This window comes from Petaurus breviceps, unplaced genomic scaffold, assembly GCF_028583685.1.
Source record: "Petaurus breviceps papuanus isolate PSGF00001 unplaced genomic scaffold, PetGlider_PUasm1.0 227, whole genome shotgun sequence".
Taxonomy (NCBI): domain Eukaryota; kingdom Metazoa; phylum Chordata; class Mammalia; order Diprotodontia; family Petauridae; genus Petaurus; species Petaurus breviceps.
Window position 1 is genome coordinate 6,989,868 of NW_027185896.1, and position 20,411 is coordinate 7,010,278.

Below are 20,411 nucleotides of genomic sequence, written 5' to 3' on the forward strand. Positions count from 1 at the left end.
GAGAGAGAGAGAGAGAGAGAGAGAGAGAGAGAGAGAGAGAGAGAAGGGAGAAAAGAATGGGGAGGAGAAAGGAGAAGGAGAGGAGAAAAGAGAGCAAGGAGGAGCTGGAATGGAGAAGGGAAGAGGAGGGAGGAGAGGAGAAGAGAACTCTGTAGGGGAAGTGAGGCGATGGGAGATGCAGGGAGATTTCGAAGAGAAGATAGCGGACGGGCTAGGGAAAAAAGAAGAGGAGAGGGGTCAAAGACTAGGACACTCCCGGCTGAGTGCCAGGCAACTCCCTAGGCTGGGGGAAAGACTCCCCTTCCCCGTCTAAGCGGACCCCCTTCTACCCCAGGACAAGGAGATTGAGGCAGCCATCAAGATCCAGGCCTGGTGGAGGGGCCTGCTGGTGCGACGGACGTTGCTGCACGCAGCCCTCCGTGCCTGGATCATTCAGTGCTGGTGGCGGGCCGTGCTGGCCCGGGCACTGGAGAAGCGAAGGCGGACGATGCTGCTGCTCTACTCGCGGCAGGAGGGCGCCGTGGTGAAGCTGCAGGCGCAGGCGCGCATGTGGCGGATTCGCCGCTGCTTCTGCCGGGCGCGGGCTGCTGCCTGTATCATCCAGGCGTACTGGCGCTGGTACGCCAGCCGAAACCGAAAACTGGAGAGCAACCACACGACGGCAGAGCATTTGGAGATCGATATAAAAATTCTGGTTTAAAAATTCTGGAGCCCCACGGCTGGGGTAGCTGTGGAGGGACCCCGTGAACGTAGATCTACCTGTTTCAATAAAGAGTATGAACTGGGCTGATCTGGTCTGGCTTGACCTGGTCCCTTTTGCTGCTCCTCCACTGTCCCAGGCCCTAGGCAATCCTGGACTCGGTACCGGGCAAGGACCTTGGAGAGGGCAAATCGCTCAACTTTTACAAACGTGTAAACAATACCAGAGAGGGAACAGAATTTGCCCAGGCTTAGGTAGGTTAGACGGATAGTAGGGACCTCCAGGCTCCTTTCCTTCCTCCCTAGGGAAGATCCCCACCCATTCCCCCACCATCCCTCCTGCCTTCTAACTAATTTACAGGAGACTCCTCCATATTATCTCCAAAGGGAAAACTAAGGACCCCTCTGCCCCGTCCTCCTACGGGAGGGTGGACCCAGGCATCCGTGCTCGCCTGCCTTCTGTTTCAGTATTAGGAATAGCTCTTTTCCTCTGGCTTTTCTCTCTCCTATCTCAAGCTGTACTTTGTACAGCTACTGCTAGTGTTGGGGTGGGGATCTGGATTCTTGGGCTCTGTCTTTGGCAAGGGTCCCTATCTGGTGGAGTGCACTGGGGACTGGGCAGCCCCAGCTGAGAGGAAGCTAGCTGGCAATGAAGGGAGGGGAAGGGAAAGAAGGGGAAATCCTGATCCTGGACCCTATCTCTCATGGGCCAGAATGGCAGATGGTAGGAGCATACAAGACCTCAGCTGGGCCTGCATTGGCTCACCCCTCCCTAGGGGCCTTTGCAACAGGATTTCCTCTTCAGACCTTCCAGACAGAGATAGATGTTGAGGGAAGGAGAAAGGGACTGATGTACATATGTATGTATGTGTAGGTGTGCATGTTTGTATGTGAATGGCATGGCCTCCTCCTGGACATGTGGATGCCCCCACCATAGGAGGGTATCTTCCCATCCCAGTACCTCCCCTCATATCCAAAATTACTTCTTGCTATTTCATTTCCTCTCACTCATCCCATCCAGGTATCTGCCGACCTCTCTCTCTATGTTTCACAGTTTTTGTTTTTCTGTCCCTTGGTCTTTCTTTCTGCTTCCATTTCCTTGTACATTTCTTTAACCTGTGGTTTCTGCCTTTGAGTCTTACTATCTCTCTGTCTCTGTGTCCTGTCTCTGACTTTCTCTTGGTGAATCCTGTCTTTCACTACCTATTTTTATTCAGGAGCATCAGTGGATATTGGAAAAAAGCGCAGGGCTTGGTGTCCTGAAGACCTGGATTAAATCTTGCTGGAGATATTAGTTCCGCGGCCATTGGCAAGTCACTCCACCCTTAGGAACCTCAGTTTCCTGTAAGACTGGAATAGCATCTACCTCACAAGGCTGCTTTGAAGATCAAATTCTGTCTCTTCTCTTCCTGGGTCTCTCTTTTTCATTTGCCTCTGTGTCCTAAAATCTCTCCCTTTCTCCTCTGCCCTCCCCTTACTAGATGCTTCTTGTTGGGTCTTTGCATTTCCTGATCTCTGTCTTGCCTTTTTCTTCAGACCTCTCACTGTATCTGTTTTGCCCCCATTCCTTGTTGCCTGTTTTCTGCCTTTCCATCTCCGACTTACACCACACCCTTTCTGTCTCTATATGTCCTTTTCTCATTTCCTGTGTCTCCATTAGGGTCATCTAGAGATGGAACGGGCTGCTTGGGGAGCTGGTCCAGCAAAGGCTACAAGCAGCTCACTTTTCCCCAAATGTGTCAGGAACAGATTGGACTAGATGCTTTCATTCCTCAGTCTTCTCGGTCTCTCAGACTCGTCTCTAGGTACATTGATCTCTCTCTCTCTCTCTCTCTCTCTCTCTCTCTCTCTCTCTCTCTCTCTCTCTCTCTCTCTCTCTCTCTCTGTCTCTGTCTCTGTCTCCCTCCCTTGGACTTCTTTTTGTTTCTCATTCTACCTCCTCTGTTACGGTAGCTTATTGGCTCTACCTCTCTGCACTTCTTTTTTCCCCTCTCCCGAGTGTCTGTGCCCCCATTCCCTACTGCCCCTCCCATCCCCGCCTCTGTCCCTTGCCCCTGCCCCTGCCTCTAGCCAATAGCACTCCACCCCTGCCCGGCCCTCCTCCCCGCGGACCTGGATAGAGACGTCGCTGTAGGAGCCGCCGATGACGCCGGTGATGGCTGTGGGCGGCTCACCGTGGATGGCGTAGGAACCGTCGGGGCACACATGGCGGGAGCCTGGGGCGCCGCGGCTGAGGGAGGCGCGCACGAAGTCCAGAGCCTGCTCTAGCGCGTGCGTGTCAGTGGAACAGCTGTCGAGGATGTGCGCGCCCAGCCGCACGCCTGGCAGCAGCCTCGGGTCACTGTTGATGCGGTCCAGGGCGAAGAGCATGGCCTCCAGGCGCTGCACACCGCGCTGTTCGTTCACAGGGCCTCCGCACTCCCCGTTCCCCCCAGCCCCCGGGACTCCCTTCTGGTGCACCGGGAATAACCCGCCCAGAACCAGGTCCCCTGCCAGGCTTAGGGTCTTCTTGCCTGTGCTCCCAGCTCCCGCCTCGGCCCCACCCCTGACTCCCCACAGCAGCATCAGCAGCAAAAGCAGAGTTGGCCCCATTTTGAGGGCACCTGACCGAGGTCCCGGATGGGATCAGGGAGAGGAGACAGAGAGAAAGAGGGGAGATAAGACAAAAGGAGTAGAGAAATGGGGAGAGGGGAGGGAGAGAGAGGAAAAAGAGGTGGAGGAAGAGAAAGGGGAGGAAGAGGGGGGAAGAGGAGAATGGGGAGAAGAGAAGGGAGTCAGAAGGGGAGAGGGAGAGCAGAAAAGAGAAACAAAGGAAGAGGAAAGGGGAGATATGAGGGGGAGGGGGAGAAGGGATGGGAGAGACAGGAGGTAGGGGAGAGGAGAAAGGAGAGAAAAACAGGGAGGAGAGAGTAAAAGAAAAAAGGAGATGATACAGGTAGAGGAGATGGGGAAAAGAAAGAGGGAGGAGGAAAAGAGATAATGAAAGGGAGGAAAGGATCAGCTAGAGGGGAGAAAAGACAGAAATGAGGGGAGAGAAGACAGAAGGAAGAAGGGCAAAGGACTCTCTATGGGAAGAGAAGGAAAGAGGAGTGTTGGATGAAAGAGAAAAGGAATAGGAGGCAGTGGGTTGGAAAGAAGCTGATGGGCTAGAGTGAAAAAAGACAGAGTGAGGATAAAAGGAGTGGGAGAGGAGGGAGAGCAGAGAGAGCAGCACCTGCAGAGAGACAGAAACATGGAAGCTGGGCAAAAGGGAAGACCCAGTGGGCTTCCCCAACACTCCCACCTCACATACTCAATCACACTCTAGGGAGAAATGAGAGAGTTTACTTTGGGAGTTCAGGACCAGAGTGGGGAAAAAAGATTATTCATTAAGCTGAAGTGGTGACAGTGATTGACTTCTTATCTATTTCCTGGGCCCCATTTTTTTCCTCCTCCCTTCTGTTCTACACTATGTGGTCCCTGGTCTTTTCCAGGAGCTGACATGGGGGAGTGGATAGAAGAGGAGGGAGAAAAGAGAGAGAGAGAGAGAGAGAGAGAGAGAGTCTCAACTCAATTGGGCCTGGGAAAGGAGACAAGGCTTGACCAGAAATGGGGGGAGACCTCATGCAAATATTACAGCATTCTCAGATACCTGATATAAACAGCACAGTATCTGGTGAGGACCTCACCATAACAGCAGTGCATGCTAAGATCCCTGATTTGTGTGATTCAGTTTCTAGGTAATACCTGCACAGAGGCTCTTTTAGGAAGAGGAGGAAGGGTTCTAAGAGTTAACTTGGTGACCTGGGGTGGCTAGGACCAAGCTGAATGAGCCTCGGTGTCTTTCCAGTATTACATAGTCACCTTCTAGTCTGTTTTTGCTGATAGATTCCCAACAGTTGACCAAGGTGGGGGTGGGGGGAGGAAATGAGAGGGAAACCAGGCATTTCAAGCTCCTGTATAGTTGGCTCTCTCTCTCCCTGCTCGTATGACTAACTGTGTGTTACAGGTGTATATGGCTGCCTGTGTATATACAGGTGGGTGTGTCTGTATGTATTTGTGCATGTCCTTCTCAATGTATGCTCAAATTTGTGTATGTGTCTGAATGTGTATGATTCAGGTCAGGAATGTGGGGGAAGTTGGTTAGTTCCTACACTTTCCCTCAGGCATCACAAAGGCACCCAAAGGCTGGGTCTAGGTTCCTGTGTTACCCTGAGGTAAAAAGAATGGGGGCAGGGAAAGGAGATTTTTTTTTTCAATGACTCAGTTTCCTCTGCCTGGCAAGTATCTCCATCAGTTCCTCCCTCCCCCCTACACATTTTCACCCAAGGGCCCTTTGTCACCAACATACATGTACAGCTTTCCCTCCTCACATACACATACAGACTCCTTGATGCTCACACACAGTTTTGCAGCTAAATGTACACACTTCTTCCCTGGGAAATGTCACCTTTCCAAGGCACAAGATAGGGGAAACTGAGGCCCGGGGGGAAAAGAGACATTGTTCAGGGTCACTTGGTTAGGTTTCAAGTATTCTGACTAATCCAAGGTCTTCAAACATCCCTGATGGCCACCTGTCTTTACTGTTTTCTCCCCTGGCTCAGTGGGGTCTCTACCCCCTATTTATATACGTGGGGTTAACCCCATTCTTTCCATAAGAGAATAAGACACTCTGTGAAGATCCAGGAATAGGATGAGAGACAGAGAAATGGAGGAGGCAGGATCAGAGACTCTAGAGACGGAAGGGGGGGATCCAAAAGGGGGTGACAACCAGAGAAGAGTGGGGAGAAACGGACATGGAGCAGGGTGGAGGGACAAGAGGGAGGAAGAGAAACAGAGATGGGAAGGAAGAAGAGATATAGGAATGGGGAGAGACAGAGACAGGGAAGGGGGAGAAACAGAGACAGAAACAAGAAGTGGGAGACAGGGAGGGGGCTGGAAGAAAAGACAAGGAAAAAAACACAGACGGGGGTGTGGAGGACAGATTCAGAGACACTGACGGGAGTAGAGGTGGACTGCTAAAACGACAGAGACTGCAAAGAGACAGAGGCAGTGATGGAGAAGGACCTAGACTGAGTCAGAGCCCTGAGGCAGAAGAGGACGGGGCTCATCTTCCCTTCAGGGGCTCTCGGGACTGGGACAGGGCGGCCCCGCAGGCTCCAGGGAGGGAGCCGGAGCTCGCCTTACCTGCCTTGGCTCGGTTCGGAGACGGAGCTTAACTCGGCGGGTGCTTGGGTTCTAGGCTCCTGGCTTCTCCGTTCTGCCTCTGGCTCTGGCTCCGGCCCGGGCACAGAGCCGCTCTCCTGCCGCCCAGCTCTCCCAGCCGCTTTCATTCCCGCCCGCCCCGCCCCCCGCCCCTCCTCCCCTTTCCTCCCTGCTGGCTCTGCCAGCTCCGTCATAGTGGGGGTGGGTAGAAAAAGTTCTGGCCCCCCCCCCCCCCCTCCTCCCCCCCCGCCCCCGCCCCCGGCGTAGGAGCCCAGCCTCGGCCGCCTGACTGCACGCGCGGCGAGACGCGGAGTGGGCCCCCCCCCCCCTTCTTTCCCTCCTTCCTTTCTCCCCCTTTACCCTCTCCAGTCCCCCTCCACCCCTCCCTTTCTCTGATTTCCTCCCGCCCCCCTTCCCCCCCTTGCTCCTTGTTGCTCCCTCCTGCCCTAGGACTTGGGCCAGCTGCCCCCTCCAGACCTCCTAGCCCTGGAGCTGTCCGGGCGAAGGTGCTGAACTCTGAGCTAGCCTAGCCTCGGTGCACATCTTCCGGACCCTGCCCAAGGACCATCCGTCCCCTGGCTTCTACCCCAGGCCAGCCCTTTTCCTGACTGCCTCTTTCCTCAGTTTGGACTCTTCCCTAAGCCTACACTAGGCACTTTCCATCCCCTGACTCCAGGATAGTTCCTCCTCTGACCCTCAGTGCTGATGGCCTTCCTCCCTCCTGTCAAATGGTATTCATTTCTCCCTGGAAAGGGAAGGCAGCTTAGACTTTGAGAGCAACTGATGGCGTTTAGGTCACTCCCTTCCCTTCCCCCGCCCCAGTACCTTTCTCCCCCTTTTCTTCACTGGAAGGTTGAGCAGCAGAATGGATAGACAGGTAGAAAGATGCCTGGGGCTTCATAAAGGTATGGAGCTGGGGGGTCCCTTTGTCAGTTCGTGAGACTATTTTTCATCTGCAAGAATGACTGTACGTGTGTGTACTAAAACATGTTCAGAACCCTCTCCTTTGACTAATTCTGACAGCCTGTCCCTCTCTGAGAGGTTACTGGTACTTGGAATAATGCACGCCAAAATGCTTAATAAAACAAGACACATCAATGTAAAATATTACTTCTTTCTGCTCACAAGGAACTATGGGGGGGGGCAGTGAATGTGTCTACATCTGCATGTGTTCTGGTGTCTGCATCTGGACATGTATGTTTATGTGTATGCATGTATGAATCAAAGGGCAGTAAGCACCAGCGATATTTGTCTCCTGTAAGTGAACATTCCTCCTCCTCCATCAGCAGGTGGCTTTCCTCATTCAGGCATCACTACTCCATCCTTGTCCAGGCCTGGGATGGGGATGGGAGGGAGTGGGGGAATCAGTTCTCTCACCTTTGCCTTCCTCACTCTCCAGCCCCAAAATTGGAGATCCAAGTTTCCCAGATTTATTTAGGGGGCAGATCAGCCTTGGGATGAGGGTAAGGTAGGAAGGTATACAAGAGGAACACAGGCTTTCATGTGGAAGACATGAGACGTATTCTGCTTGGTTCCAAAGGGTGGAATTGAGTGGAAGTTTCAAAGACACAAATTTCTATTACATGTAAGTTAAAAATAAAAAGACACTTGAGAGTGCTCTAAAAGTGTCCTGACCTGCCTTGTAAGGTAATGAGTTCCCCATCACTGGAGGTCTCCAAACAAAGGCTGGATGACCAATTGCCAGAAACAGATTCCTGTTCAGGTTTGGGTTCAGTTAGATATGTCCTGTGGGTTCCTTCCCACTCTGAGATAATTTGATTCTGTGGAAGGATTATGAGAGGAAGCCCTAGGTCCAATTTTCATCAGGTGTGGGGTCAATGTATGAAGCAGCTATTATGGCAATAGAAAGAAGGGAGTAATGTTGGGATTGATGGTAAACTGAGTGAGGGCAGGACAGCTCCAAGAAGAGGCTCTTGACTTTCTCTTCTTCCCTGCCCATCAATCTTCTCCAATCTTCCTACCTCAACACTGGGAGCTACAGCTGCTCTTATGTCTGATGCCTCACCAAAGGGCATCAGGCTGGTGGGGCTGGTGGAGCAGGGAAATCATCCCACTGTCCTAAATTGCTTCCACTCCCTCTGAGACAAAGGTCTATGTTCAAACATGAGCAGGACCCCTCTGCACTTGTGCCCCAGAGACCCTCACACCAGGAAGGCACAAGATGCCTGGCTCCCTGCATTTGGGCAATCTGCTCCTGCCCCTTCACCCCCTTGGGCAATGCCTGCTTACAAGTATATATACACACCAGCTGGACCTACGTGTAGGGGCAGCATAGTATCACCTGGAGGGTGTCCCTGATACCAGTCACTGAACCATGCTGGAGTGACTGAGGGGCCTAGAAGGCAGAACAACCCGGCGAACTGAAAGTGGGTATGGTCCCCAGTAGCCTAGGAGGGGGGGTCACTTCTCCAAGGCCGCTCCTCACCTACCCCAGTGACCCAGGACTTTCCCTCCACAATGACTAAGAAAGCAGGGAGGGCTCTCACAGGCCACAGAGAGCACACAAAGCTCTTCACAAAGAAGGCAGGAAGTATGGTCCAAAGGTGAGACTCCAGTCAGAGGACTTGGGTTCAAATGTGACCCTGTGTGACCTTGGGTAAGTCAGTGAACCTTGCCAGGCCCTCATTTCCTCCTCTCTAAAATCAGAAGGCTGGACTAAATGGTCACTGAAATCTCCTCCATCTCTGGAGCCATGATCCTAAGGAAACAGCAAAGACACTGGACCCCTCCCTGAGGATTGCTCCACCCAACCCATCTCCTTACTCCTTGGAGACCCTGAGAGAATCACTTCTCCACCATCCAGTCCATGCTTGGTGACCCTAATGGAGCTGGCAAAATATGAATGGTGGTGATTGTCAGGGGTCCTGGGCCGGTAAAGAAATCTGCAGCTTGAGTCTGAGTGAAACGAAAATCATCTGCTTTATTCTGGATCCTAAAAGTCCCAATGTAAGTCTGAAAAAGAGACTGAGGAGGGAGGGGCAAATGGGAGGGAAGAGACTGTGCTCCCTCCAGCTGGCTGGGAATAACAGGCCAGGGAGTGAGGAGAAAGAACAGAGAAAAGAGCTCAGGGGTGTGGGGGGGCAGTAAGAGCCCCCCAACCTGGTCAGGAGATGGCAGAGCCACTCTACAGACCCACAGGGACAGCCAGGGCTGCACCGGCCCCAGTCCTTGGAGCTGAGGGTCTAGAGGAGAAGGGCAAGAGGCAGGCCCAGCCAGGCCAGGTGAGAGGTGGGGAAGGATGAACTGGACCAGTTCCTCTTTGATTAAGCCCAAGGAGAGTGGGGCTGAGAGGTGGAGGCCTTGACCAGAAGGGGCAGCTACTCCTCATCCTTCTCTGGAGTGCTGGGCTCCTTGGCCCACTTGGGCCCAGGGAGCTCGGCCTCGTGGCTAAAACGAAGGTCACCTGAGGCTCCTTCCCCCTCCAGGTCAAGTTCCTCGAAGGAGGAACCACTGGCCCCTGACTCGCTGTAGCTGTGTTCGCTCCGGTTATCTGTGTCATCCCAGTTGCGGCCCGCCACATCGGGGGATGTGGTGGAGGTGGTGGCAGAGTTCTCTCGGCTCCCAGGTCCCGCATCCAGGCTGACGGAGCTGGTATCGCTCAGCGTGTCAGCTCCTGGGGCAGGAGGGAAATGAAGAGGCTGGTTAGCAGGGGTATGTCCCACGTTCTCTGAGAAACACAGGGGCTTCCTGAAGGCAGGACTGAGCCCACCTCCTGAGCAGTGTCCAGGGCAGGGGACTTGTTCCCCGGGCACTCCTATCTCATACAAGGCAGAGAGGGCATGATACATCACTGGGCGAAGCCTACAAAGGAGATGCTGTCTCTGTGCTGCCATTAGCTAACATATCTCCATCCCTGTCATCAAGAGAGGGAAGGAGGGAAGGAAGAAAAGAAGGAAGGGAGAGTGCAGACCTCAGCCCCGTTGGCCTACCTCTCTGGTGTTAGCCATGCTTCCCTGCATTCCCACAAAGCCCTGGCTACTCCCCCCAGCTCTGTACTGACAAACCTGGCTCTTAGCTTTAATGTTTTCTATGGCCCTGGGGAGTACGGGGTGGAAGGGAGAACAAAGGCACACATAGCAGTCCCCACCTTCTCTCCGATACATTTGTCCCTTTGCTGTGGGTCCAGGGAGGGAACAAACCAGATATGTCCCCTGGCTAAAGTTGGCACAGAGAAAGAATGTGAGCAGGCTGCCAATCACCGGGCCCCCTAAGAAGCTGGGGACAGAGAAGCTGAAATATGCCTGCTGCAGAAGGGAAGCAGAGGGCCTGTAGGCCTTTGTCTCTGGGAGACCAGTGAAGAGAGCACTGGTACTCCTCACCCTCTGGTTCCACTTGACTTCAGACAAAGAAGCACAGGACGTGTCCCCTGAGAGCTGGGGGAGGAGAGACCTGGGTGAAGGGGGATGGCAGGTCAATGTCCAAAGATGTTACCTTAAAAGGGTGAGCTCTGTGAGCCTCAGCAGCCACCTCTGTTCCTTAGTAATATCCTGATGGCTTCAATGTATCCCCCAAATTCTTAAACCCCTAAGGGGGCTTCTGAGACCAAGAACAGCCACGGTCCTTTTAAGAGTTCCCCTTCTCCCTAACCTAGAGACCTCAGCTTAATTGCTATCAAAGCCACTTTCTGCCCCATAGGATTAAGCACCAAGGCCTGATAGGCATTCAGGCAGCAGGTAAGATCAATGAGGAGGATGGGGTGGGGGATGACTAAGGGGCCCTGGTTAATGGTGCTAAAGGAGCAGCAGGGAGGTGTGGGAAGGAGAGCTCCCCACATCCACATGTCTTACTTCCAGTCTTAAACACTTTATTACACGGCCTTGTTTTAAAATTGGCCATCTTTCCCTTCCGTGGGGAAGGCTATTTGATGAAAGGGGAGAACAGGAAGGGGAAAGCTACTGCCCCCAGCATTGCTCTTGCAGAGACATGGGGGACAGGGGAGCCGCCTCTTCACCCCATCGTGGCCTGGTGTCTGGCCCAGGTGTGCTAGCACTGGGGAGGTGAGAGGTTAGCCATGTTCAGTGAGCACGATGCTTTCCTGGTTCCCTGTCTCCATGGTGATGGTGACAGAGCCCAGAGCCCAAGCGCTGCTGGGGGGGGTGCAAATGCTCTGAATTTCGGGCTGGTCTTGAATTTTGGTTGGTCTTGGTTGGGGCTCTGTGGTAGATCTGGCTGTAAATTGGGGCAGGATAATGGGATGGGGCACCCCCAGGAGCCCGACAGAGGGTCAAGAATTAGGGGTAGGTTAGTGGCTTGGGATCCTAATCCTTTTGGGAATCCTACAAGGTTGGGCTCAAAAATCAGTGGCACATGCTGACTGACCACACAAAATGACTGTCTTTGCCACTTTGAGGCCCCACCAACTTGAGGATACCAGCCAGACCTCCTGCAGTGGTGGTGCCTTTCCAGGTGAGTTGAATTGCAGAGAAGAGAGAATGGCCCTCAGGGTTCTAAGTGGACTTAATGCATCTCTGTGCTTAGGTTTTCCCCTACCTCTAGGGGTGCCAGCGTATTACCCCCATACTAGCAGTGCCCCAGTGAGACAGAACAAGAGACAGAGAGGCCAGAAACATGGTAGGGGCAGAAGCTGGAAGGCTCTGTGTGCCTATGGAGCCTGCCTGGTCACTTTCCTCGTGTGGACGCTCCTCTCCTGCTGGTCACCCCCTACCCCCCACTCCCATCCCAGGGGCCCAGAGATCAGAAGACAATCTTTCCTCAGCCCTGAGGCAGGACACCCGCTCATCAGCAGCAACACATGTCTCTTTAAATAATAATTAGCGCCCCTGGGGGCCAGCAGGGCTGGAGTCGCTACTGAACTCTCTTTTCTCCTCTCAGGGCTGCAGACCAAAGGAGATGGAGCATTTGGAGAGAGGCGGAGGAGGGGGGAGGGGAGGAGGAGCAGTTTTCTCCAGCCTTATTAAACTGTCATGTCCTTCCCTCCCGCTCCCTCCACACGGGCTCTCCTGGGATCTGGGTGCCAGGGGAAGCTGGCAGCCATCCAGCTGCCCATTTTTCACATCCACCCCCACCTTCTGCCCCACACTCAGACTTGGGAGATCTCAGGCAAGCAAGAGGATGTTCTCAGAGCGTGGGCAGGGTCAACTCTGCCTAGGCAGCTCCTGAAGGAGGGGACCCTTTAGCAGACAAAGGTCACAGCAGTTTCCCACACAGAGTCACTACAGCCTCCCAGCTTTTCTAGGTATCTCTGGTGCCTTCTTGCTCCTGGCTTTGCTCTGCCTCCCCCACCAGGATGGTACTCTTGAGGGGAATGCCAGCAGTCTGGTCACAACAGAGATCTCACCAAAGTGGTCCTCAGCCTGCCTGTCTGCCAAGGGAAAGGGCACTCACAAAGAAAGAAGTAGGAAGGAAGGACTGTTCCCCCCACATACACACACCAGTGCACATCCTGAAGCATGAACCCCCCAGCAATGGAGAGTGGGAGCCGGGAAGAGCCCAGATGGGTCTGATTCTCAGAATTCACTCCCACAAGGATGAACGGATCAATGTGAAGAGGGTGCTTTGAGCTCCCTCACGAATGTCCCCATCCCCAGGCCTTCACTGATGGAGGACAGTTGCATTGCAGATCCTTAAGTAGTCTTTAGGGTCCCTCTTCCGAGCTGAGCCTGGCCAGCTTACTTCCTGGAGGAATTGGGGAGGGAGGAATCAGGAAAGGATGTAGAGCCAGTTCTCACCAAGGGCTGCTACTCAGGGTACTCTTTCTTGGCCCCCGTGTGTCTGGGGAGGGACATGGTGAAGTGGAAGGTCCTGCCTTTCCCTGTACTGGGCCCACCTGACATGGCACAGCCCGCCCTCTTGGGCCCTGCCTCATTACGACGAGGGGCTGTCTACCTCAACATTTCACCTGGAAGTAGTGGGTCCTATTCCCTTCCCATTCTGAGTCATGGGCTTGTCTCCTCAGGACGCTGGGCAGATAGAACCAAACTTCCTACTGTCTTTGTTTCAACACTGACCAAGGAGTATTTAAGCACCACAGCTCTCAGCAGGAACACAGAGAGCCTTCTCCCTCCACCTTCACAGCTAGGTACGGAGCCAGCAGGCCAGCCCAGTCACCAGGGTTCCAGCTGCTGCTGGAGGAACATGATGGTCACTATTCAGCCCCTAAACCCATATCCAGGCTCGCTCCCAAGCAGTCAGCTTAATGTGCAATCAAATATTCATCTCCTCTCCTGGTACTAAATAATACATCAATGGAATAGCAGTCAAGAGCCAGCTAATCACCCCCTTTCACCTCCTGTGTCCCAACCATGGGGAGAGACAGGCAGGGGCAGGCTGAGCCGCAGGCAAGCCAGGCACCCACCAGACACTGCTGTGTGAGTGGCATGCACCTGGATGTTGGGCGATCTAGACCCTGCCCAGGGGTAGGCAGGATGGACCTTGTCAGCAAGGGGCAAGCCCATCTGCCCTCTGCCAGGGGGCCTGGGAAAAATGGGGGAAGGGGAGAAAAGGGCGTGAGGGCTGACAGCAGGCTGGGGGTGATGCTGCAGGCATGGCCCTGCCCCTGAGGGAGCCTGGGGGCTGCAGCCAGCTGGAGCGGGAAGGGCAGAGGAGGGATCAGGGTGCCAGGCAGGCCCTCAAGAGTACTGGCAGGCTGTGTTTGGGAGAGGAAGGACCAGGGTGGGAGCGGGGGTGGGTGAGATTGGAAGCTCACGACTCACCCTGGCCTCTCCTTATCCGCTCCCATCCTGAGGTCTGCTCTGACCTTGTGCCATGTCCTGTGTCCACAGTGGGAGCACCAAGGAATGAGAGGCTGCTTTGAGAGCACTGCTGGCCTGGGCTGTGCCCCAGGGAGGTAATTAAGTGGCAGATGAACTTAATTGTGTTAGACACAGTCCCCTGGGGAGCAAGGCACTGCCTCTCTGCACCCCCTTACAATACTCGCCCCCACTTTCCCCGGTGACCTTGGCAGCTGAGGAGCCAAGCTACAGAAATAGGACGATGGCGGCGGTGGGTATAGAGAAACTTTTTTTTGCCCCCAAGGTAGTAGCCTAAGTCTTCTCCACACCACAATTCCCCCTTCCTCTAGACCCCAGTATGATTAGCTGTGACCTCTCACAGGTCACCACATGAGCTGCTTAGGGGCAGCCCCCTTGGGTCTACTTGGGATTGGCAAAGTGAATTTCCCGCCTTGTCCAGGTCAAGAGGTCACTCCCCAACCTGTCCTAAGGACTGGGGTGAGGGGAGGTGGCCTTCTGGTCTGGTCCCTTGGGTCTGAGAGGTTAGGCAGCCTCCTCCTCCCTTCCCTCCCAACTAAGTAATAACTGGCAGTTTTCTTAAGCTGCCTGTGGGGCATTAGCCCCACATATGGCAGGGGTGCAGGCAGGCAGGGTGCTGCTGTCTTTCTGAAAATGCAAGACACCCTTTTAAGTTTAGTCTGCATTATCAATATCTTTCCTCTGTCCTTTCCTTATTTGTAGCAATGGCCAGTTTCTGAGATGGAAATGCTCATGAGGAACATGGAACCAATGCTGCCCTAAGCCAGCCAGTACAAGCTGGTGCCAGCACACCCCTTGGTGGATGCCACTGCAGACTCTCTGGATGGAGTGATTCCCTACCCTGGGACCCGGTCCCCAGCACCCAGGCCATGATCACCCCTCTCCATTCCCAGATCTACAAGTCAAATACCTATATCCTTAACTGATCTGGGCCCTCAGGGGCCAAAGGGTGAGGGCTCAATGGGGAGGAAAGCTAACCTCCTCTCCTGACCCTTGCCAATTTATGCCCCGACACATCTCAAATGCAATGTTAGTGGGAAGCTTTCCCTGATGGAGGGTGCTCACAGGCACTGAGTGCTCATCTACACTTGTCAATGTATGGCTGACAGCGTTTCAGAATTCAGCATGTGTATCTGCTGGCTGTCTTGTCTTCCCAACTGGAGCAGAAGGTCTCTAAGGGCCAACACTACATCTACTCCTTCCTCCATATCCCCCAGAGTGCCCGGCACACAGCTGGAGACCCACTCGGTGTTAACGAAGGCAGGGAAGGAGCAACTCCCCTCCCCCCATGGTGCCCCCTCTGCAGGGTACCTGTGACGTCGGTTTGGGAGTCCTCAGCCTCCGCAGCTGCTCGGCTTTTGCGTTCCGTCTCCTTTACCTCAGGCACATAAAAGTCACCCTGTCGTGCCAGCGGGCACACAAAGTGGATCTGGTCCTGCTGGTAGATCTCCAGTCTGGGATGGGCACATAGCTTACGCTCCTGGGGCAAGGGGAAGAAGGAAAAGGCAGTGTGAGACACCCACAGTACAGGCCTGTCGGAGGAGACAGTGTGGCACAGGGGGTTAAGAAGCACGGGGAGGTGGTGGCCTAGGAGTGCAGAAAGAGACATCCCTTGGCAGGGATAACCGATGTTTCTGAACTGGCCAATGGTGGGCCTTCTATCTGGCCATGAAGGGAGGGCGGGAGGTAATAAAAGTGATGCAAAAAGAGAAGAAATGGAGAGCATCACTGAGAGACATCAACAAATGAAGTGGAAAAAGCAAAGCCAAGGTCTGAAGGGGATATGGACACGCAGGAAGTTTTGTGACCACTGTGATTTAATACTTAAAAAAACACAACCTGCAAAAAATTGGTCCTGTTTCCTCTACCATCCTCTGTTTTTGGTTCTTTTTGTTTATTGAGTGGTTGATGGTTGTATAATATATATTACAATGAAGAAGGAAGGAAAAAACACTGCCCCAGAAAGAAGCTGGGGGGCCTGGGTTTGGGATTTGGCTTTGTCACTTACTTCTAGTCTGACTTTGTCAAGTCCCTTCCCCACCCCTGGGCTCAATTTCCCCTTTCTATAATTAAAGAGTTGGTGTAGATGCCATCTCCAAGTTCCCTCCAGCTCCCCAATTCTACGAGTTCTAAAAGGGACTGACTTTGTTGGGCCTGTGAGGCAGCCACCCGAACCCTAACGTTTTCCCCACCTCTCTATGGGCCAGTCCAGGAGGCATGAGGAGGCCGAGTAGGTGAGAGGTTCCAGAAGCCGGAGATGCCCATCACAGGCCAGGCCCCCATTCCTGGTGACCTCTGCGACCTCTAGCCAGCAGCACCCAGACCTCGCAGGTTACTGCCAGCTCAGGAAGATTCTCTGGCACTGCCCAGCATTGGCAGGAATAGTGTCCATGAGCCGCAGGCTCTCAAGGTCTTGTCCCTCCCACAAAGAGACACCAGAAAGAAGTCTTAGCCCCAGGTGTACCTTGTGGAGGGGAGGGCTGGGAGCAGGTTAAGTGGGTCCACATTAGCAGCTTCCCAAGCTGTGCCAACGGCTGACAACAGGAAACAAATAGGTTCCTCCTCCCCCTCCTCTCCACACCTGGGATCAAGGCCCTGGCTGCCCAGCCCTCTGAAGGGGCTAAGGTTAATGGGACGGAGAGGCAGGTTTGGGAGAGCATCGTCTCCCCTGTGCTTGGGGGCTTGAGCTTCAAGGCCCCCCAGGGGCCCACCACACACACTCCTCCAGCCCCTGGGCTCACTTTCCCCACCCAACTGTTGGGGGAAGGCTGCTCCCTTCTGCCCATTCCACGAAAGCGGCTCAGGCCAGGTCAGCCTCTGGCTGGAGGGTGGCCTGGGGAAGAGGGCTCCAAGCCAAGCCTCTTCCTGCTCTGGGAGTGCAATTACCCCGTGTATGGCAGAGAAGATTACTGTGCAGGCCTTGCCGCTGTCAGCCTCACACGCCAAGCTTCACAACAGGGCTATTTTTAGCGGCCGGCGCTCACTTCCAGCTCCCAAATGAGCCCTCTTTCCACTGAGATGCCACAAGAGAGGGATCACCCAGGGGAAAAGAGCCACCCCCATGACTCCCCTCCTCACCCTGGGGTTAGAGGCAAGGGAGAGGAGGATACAGGTGGGCCTCTCCTTTTCTGGGGAGAAAGAAGTCTGACTGCTTCTTCTGCTTGATAAAAACCTTTCAAATCAGAAAACTGATCAGGTATAACAAGGCTGGAGTGCTGCCCAGGCCCTGGGGAGAGGGCTCCCTGAGCCCCCCTGAGAGCTGAAGCACAGAGGCCACAGCTCCTGACCCTAGCACAGCTACGTCAGGAATCAGAAGGAGTCCACGCCTAAGCTGCCCAGAGAAGGGATTGCCCAGGCCCCTGGCACTGGGGAGTGGGGGGAAAGGAAACTACCTTTCTCAGACACTAGTCTTTACCCTTTTCTTCTTGACGGGGACCCTGGGCACTGCTGCCCTTCCCTGGGAAGGGGAGTTCATGACCTGCTGTGGAAGCCCTGATCAGAGAAGGAGAGAATGGAGAAGAGAGCTGAATGATAGCTGGGCTCTTGCCTCATCAGCAGGAGGCCACAGTGGGGGAGGGTGGGACAAAGAAGACAGGTTTGGCTGACCTCCTGGGGTCCAGTTAATGACTGACCTTCTCAGCATCTCTGGCTCAGCCCTGGGCCTCCAGCTGGTGCAAAGGGCAGCAGTAGGCACGGCTGCCCCACAGCTGGAGCCTGAGGCAGAGCTGGTGTGATTGTGCTAATCCTTCAAAAGGCCATGTAAAGCCCACTGATCAGGCTGGGTGCTCTGGGGCAGTCTTAGAGGCTGAAACTCTGGTGGAGCCCCCCCAGTGCCTGCCCCAACCTTAGACCATTCCACTTTTCAGAAAGCTCCCCTGGCCCCTCTTGGGGTCCTACACCAGGTTACCTCCCCTGGGGTTATCCGATGCCACCTGCTCTCCCTCCATCCCTTTGCCAGCAAGTGGGGGGCATTCTGTGACTGCTCAGCACATCTGCCTCCCTGGGAGAGCCCGGGCTCTGAAGTTGTTGGCTATGGACAGCTCTGTTGCCATGGAAACCGCATCTTCTATCCTTCCCGTGGCTTCCATCTCAAAACCATCGGGGAGAACAGAGGAACAGAGAAGAGAGAAAAAACGAAGGGTCTGGCAGGCCCAGGCCCAGCCTCTTTCCCCTTCCCTTCCCTCTGGATTCTTCCAGGCAGCACACACATGGAGCCTGTGCTCTCCTGGAGCCCCCTCCTCTGTTCAGGCATCCAGCCTGTCCCACCCCACAGAGGGGGCCCTGGAGAAGACTTCCCTTTCTGCCCAGAGCCACCCCGACACCCTGGTCCTACTCCTTACTCTACCCAGGGAGCCGCTTGTCAGAGTGTGGCACCAAACTAATTAAAATTTCATTTGCGGCTCAACTGAAGTCATTAAAACACAAGCCAGGTCCTGTCAAAATTTACACTTGAGGGGAAGGAGAGGAAGAGAAGATGTCACAGACACTTATTCTTCCTGGGTACCAGACCCGGGGGGGACAGGAGGAAGGGGAAGATAAAAGGGGACAAATTGTACCCCCTCATCTACTGGCCCTCTCCCCTGAAAACCTAACCCCTGCCTTCTCCCCAGAGCCAGACTGGCTGAGAGAGAGCATCTACTCCAAAGGGAACAAGGGGCTGGACAAACAGCCTGGTCTTCAAGGGAGGGGGTATTCCAGCATCCAGCTTGGGCCAGGCCATCACCCCAGGGTCATCCACAGGGAGCCAAGGACCTAAAATAAAGGGAAAGGCTGGCTGCTCTTGCTGCTGGGGGTCAGGAAGGAGGGTGATGGGCTGGAGGTCCACAAGCTTAGAGAGGGGGCGACTCTGCTTGCTTTTCCCAGGATGCAGTGCTATGGCATGGGGATGGGGGTCTTGCCTTGGTGCGGGGGAAGGGTTCAGGGGATGCAGGGACCGTGTGTTCTACTAGAACTTGGAGGAACACCAGAAGAGAGATCTCTTTCTGGGTGGTCAATCAATCAATTGACTAATTGACCAAAAAACATTAATTGGCACTTATGTTGTACTACGTGCCAGCTACCTAAGCATTTGGGGATATGAAGAAAGACAAAGACAGCCCTTGCCTTCAAGGGGCTCATAGTCCAACAGAGAAGCCAGCATACGCACGACTAGGGACAGACAAGAACAGGGGGAAGACACCTGCAGCTGAGGGCAGGGGATAACAACGACTGGGGAAAAGCCTGGAGAAGGCAGAATCGGAGCCTGATCTTGGGGCAATCCAGGGATTGAGTGGGGAAGGCTGGGAAGGGGAGCACTCCAGGGATGAGCGGAGAGTCTTTGGCCAAAGGCACTCATGGAACGTCATGTGAAATAGAGCAAGTTGGCCAGACCAGAGTGTGTGGGGAGGGTAATAAGAGACCAGGAGACTGGAAACACAAGAAGGGGCCAAGTTGGAAAGAGCTTTAAATACCAAACAGAGGATGGTATATTTGATCCTAGCAGGAATGGGGAGCCAGTAGACCTTATTAAGTGGGTGGCGGACAGGGAGGAGAGGCAGGCAGCCAGACTTGGGGTTTAGAAAAATCTCTTTGAGGGGCAGCTAAGTGGCGCAGTGAATAGAGCACCGGCCCTGGAGGCAGGAGGACCTGAGTTCAAATCCAGCTTCAGACACTTAACACTTACTAGCTGTGTGACCTTGGGCAAGTCACTTAACCCCAACTGCCTTCCAAAAAGAAAGAAAAGAAAAAAAGAAAAATCACTTTGAAGGACAGACTGGCATGGGGACAGACCTGAGGCAGGGAGAATGATCAGGAGGGTACTCCAACAGTCCAGGTGAGAGTGGCACAGGCCTGCACCAGGGAGTGGAAGGGATGCTGTGGAGTAGGAGGTAAGCCTCGGCAGCCTGACTGCACGTGTGGGGAGAAGGGGAGTGAGAGAGAGGAGCTGAGGAGGACACCAAGGCTGCAAACGTGGAAGGCCGGTGGTGCCCTGATGTGGTCAGGGAAGTTTGGAGGGAGGGGGCATGTTTGGGCATACTGAGTCTGAGATGCCGATGGGGTATCCACTGGGCAGCTAGCTTGCAATGCATCCCTGGAGCTCAGGAGAGAGAAGAGGGCTGGGTATATGCATCTGGGAATCCCCTACACAGCAATGATAATTAAAACCATGAGACATGGTGAGAGTTAAGAGAAAAGAGAAGGGCTCTCACCTCCCACCTGAGCTAATGGGAGAGGGGAGGCAAGAGGGAGGAAAGAGGCTGCGTCTAAGCCCCCTTCAGCCTCAGGGGGATCGAGAATGTGGCTCTAAGTCCTAGGCACCAAAGATGAGGGGACTGAGTTACAGTGCTCAGACCCTATCAGAGCAGGGTGCTAAGGCAGTTACAGAGCTGTCCAGAGCAGTGGTACTCAGGGACCTGGAAGCTGGGCAGGTCACTGGGCCTCAGAGGATGGCCAGCCAATCAAGCCTCCCTTGGTGACAAACAATTCCAGTGCAATGTCCTTGCTTCTTTCCAGATTGCTGGCTAGGCCCTGGAACAGATCCTGAGGACACCATGAGCGAGACACTAAGAGGTCAAAGGGATTATTTATCACTAACAGGAGCCTCATGAGTCCCAAAGGGAAGGAGGGAGGGAGGGTGACAGAGAGGGAGAAGTCAGGGCCACATCCTCAGAACCCCAAAGCTCTCCGGGGTCCTGGAATAGAAAGGTGCCAAGTCTCTTTTTCAAGGTGTGCTGGAGGAAGGGGGCAGACACAGGCAGCTGGTTCAATGGTTCGAGGAAGAGCACACTCCCCTGTTCC

At 54.2% G+C, this 20,411-nt stretch overlaps 3 protein-coding genes across 4 annotated transcripts in view; 1 reads left to right on the plus strand and 2 right to left on the minus strand.

Annotated features, from left to right (window-relative positions):
• LOC138167036 (IQ domain-containing protein F6-like) overlaps positions 1-700 on the plus strand; it is a 2,660-nt gene extending 1,960 nt beyond the window's left edge. The window contains exon 2 of the mRNA XM_069095606.1: positions 335-700. Within this exon, the coding sequence (XP_068951707.1) occupies positions 335-700 (366 nt within the window). The remainder of the gene's footprint in view (positions 1-334) is intronic.
• Positions 1-3,397, minus strand: part of GRM2 (glutamate metabotropic receptor 2) — an 18,358-nt gene extending 14,961 nt beyond the window's left edge. The window contains exon 1 of the mRNA XM_069095608.1: positions 2,812-3,397. Coding sequence (XP_068951709.1) covers positions 2,812-3,291 — 480 coding nt within the window. The 5' untranslated portion in view covers positions 3,292-3,397. The remainder of the gene's footprint in view (positions 1-2,811) is intronic.
• Positions 3,398-8,804: 5,407 nt separating this feature from the next.
• Positions 8,805-20,411, minus strand: part of TEX264 (testis expressed 264, ER-phagy receptor) — a 40,845-nt gene continuing 29,238 nt past the window's right edge. For both annotated transcript variants that reach the window (XM_069095610.1, XM_069095609.1), the window contains exons 5-6: positions 14,946-15,114; positions 8,805-9,517 (exon numbers count right to left, since the gene is read on the minus strand). In XM_069095610.1, coding sequence (XP_068951711.1) covers positions 9,222-9,517; positions 14,946-15,114 — 465 coding nt within the window. In that variant the 3' untranslated portion in view covers positions 8,805-9,221. The remainder of the gene's footprint in view (positions 9,518-14,945; positions 15,115-20,411) is intronic.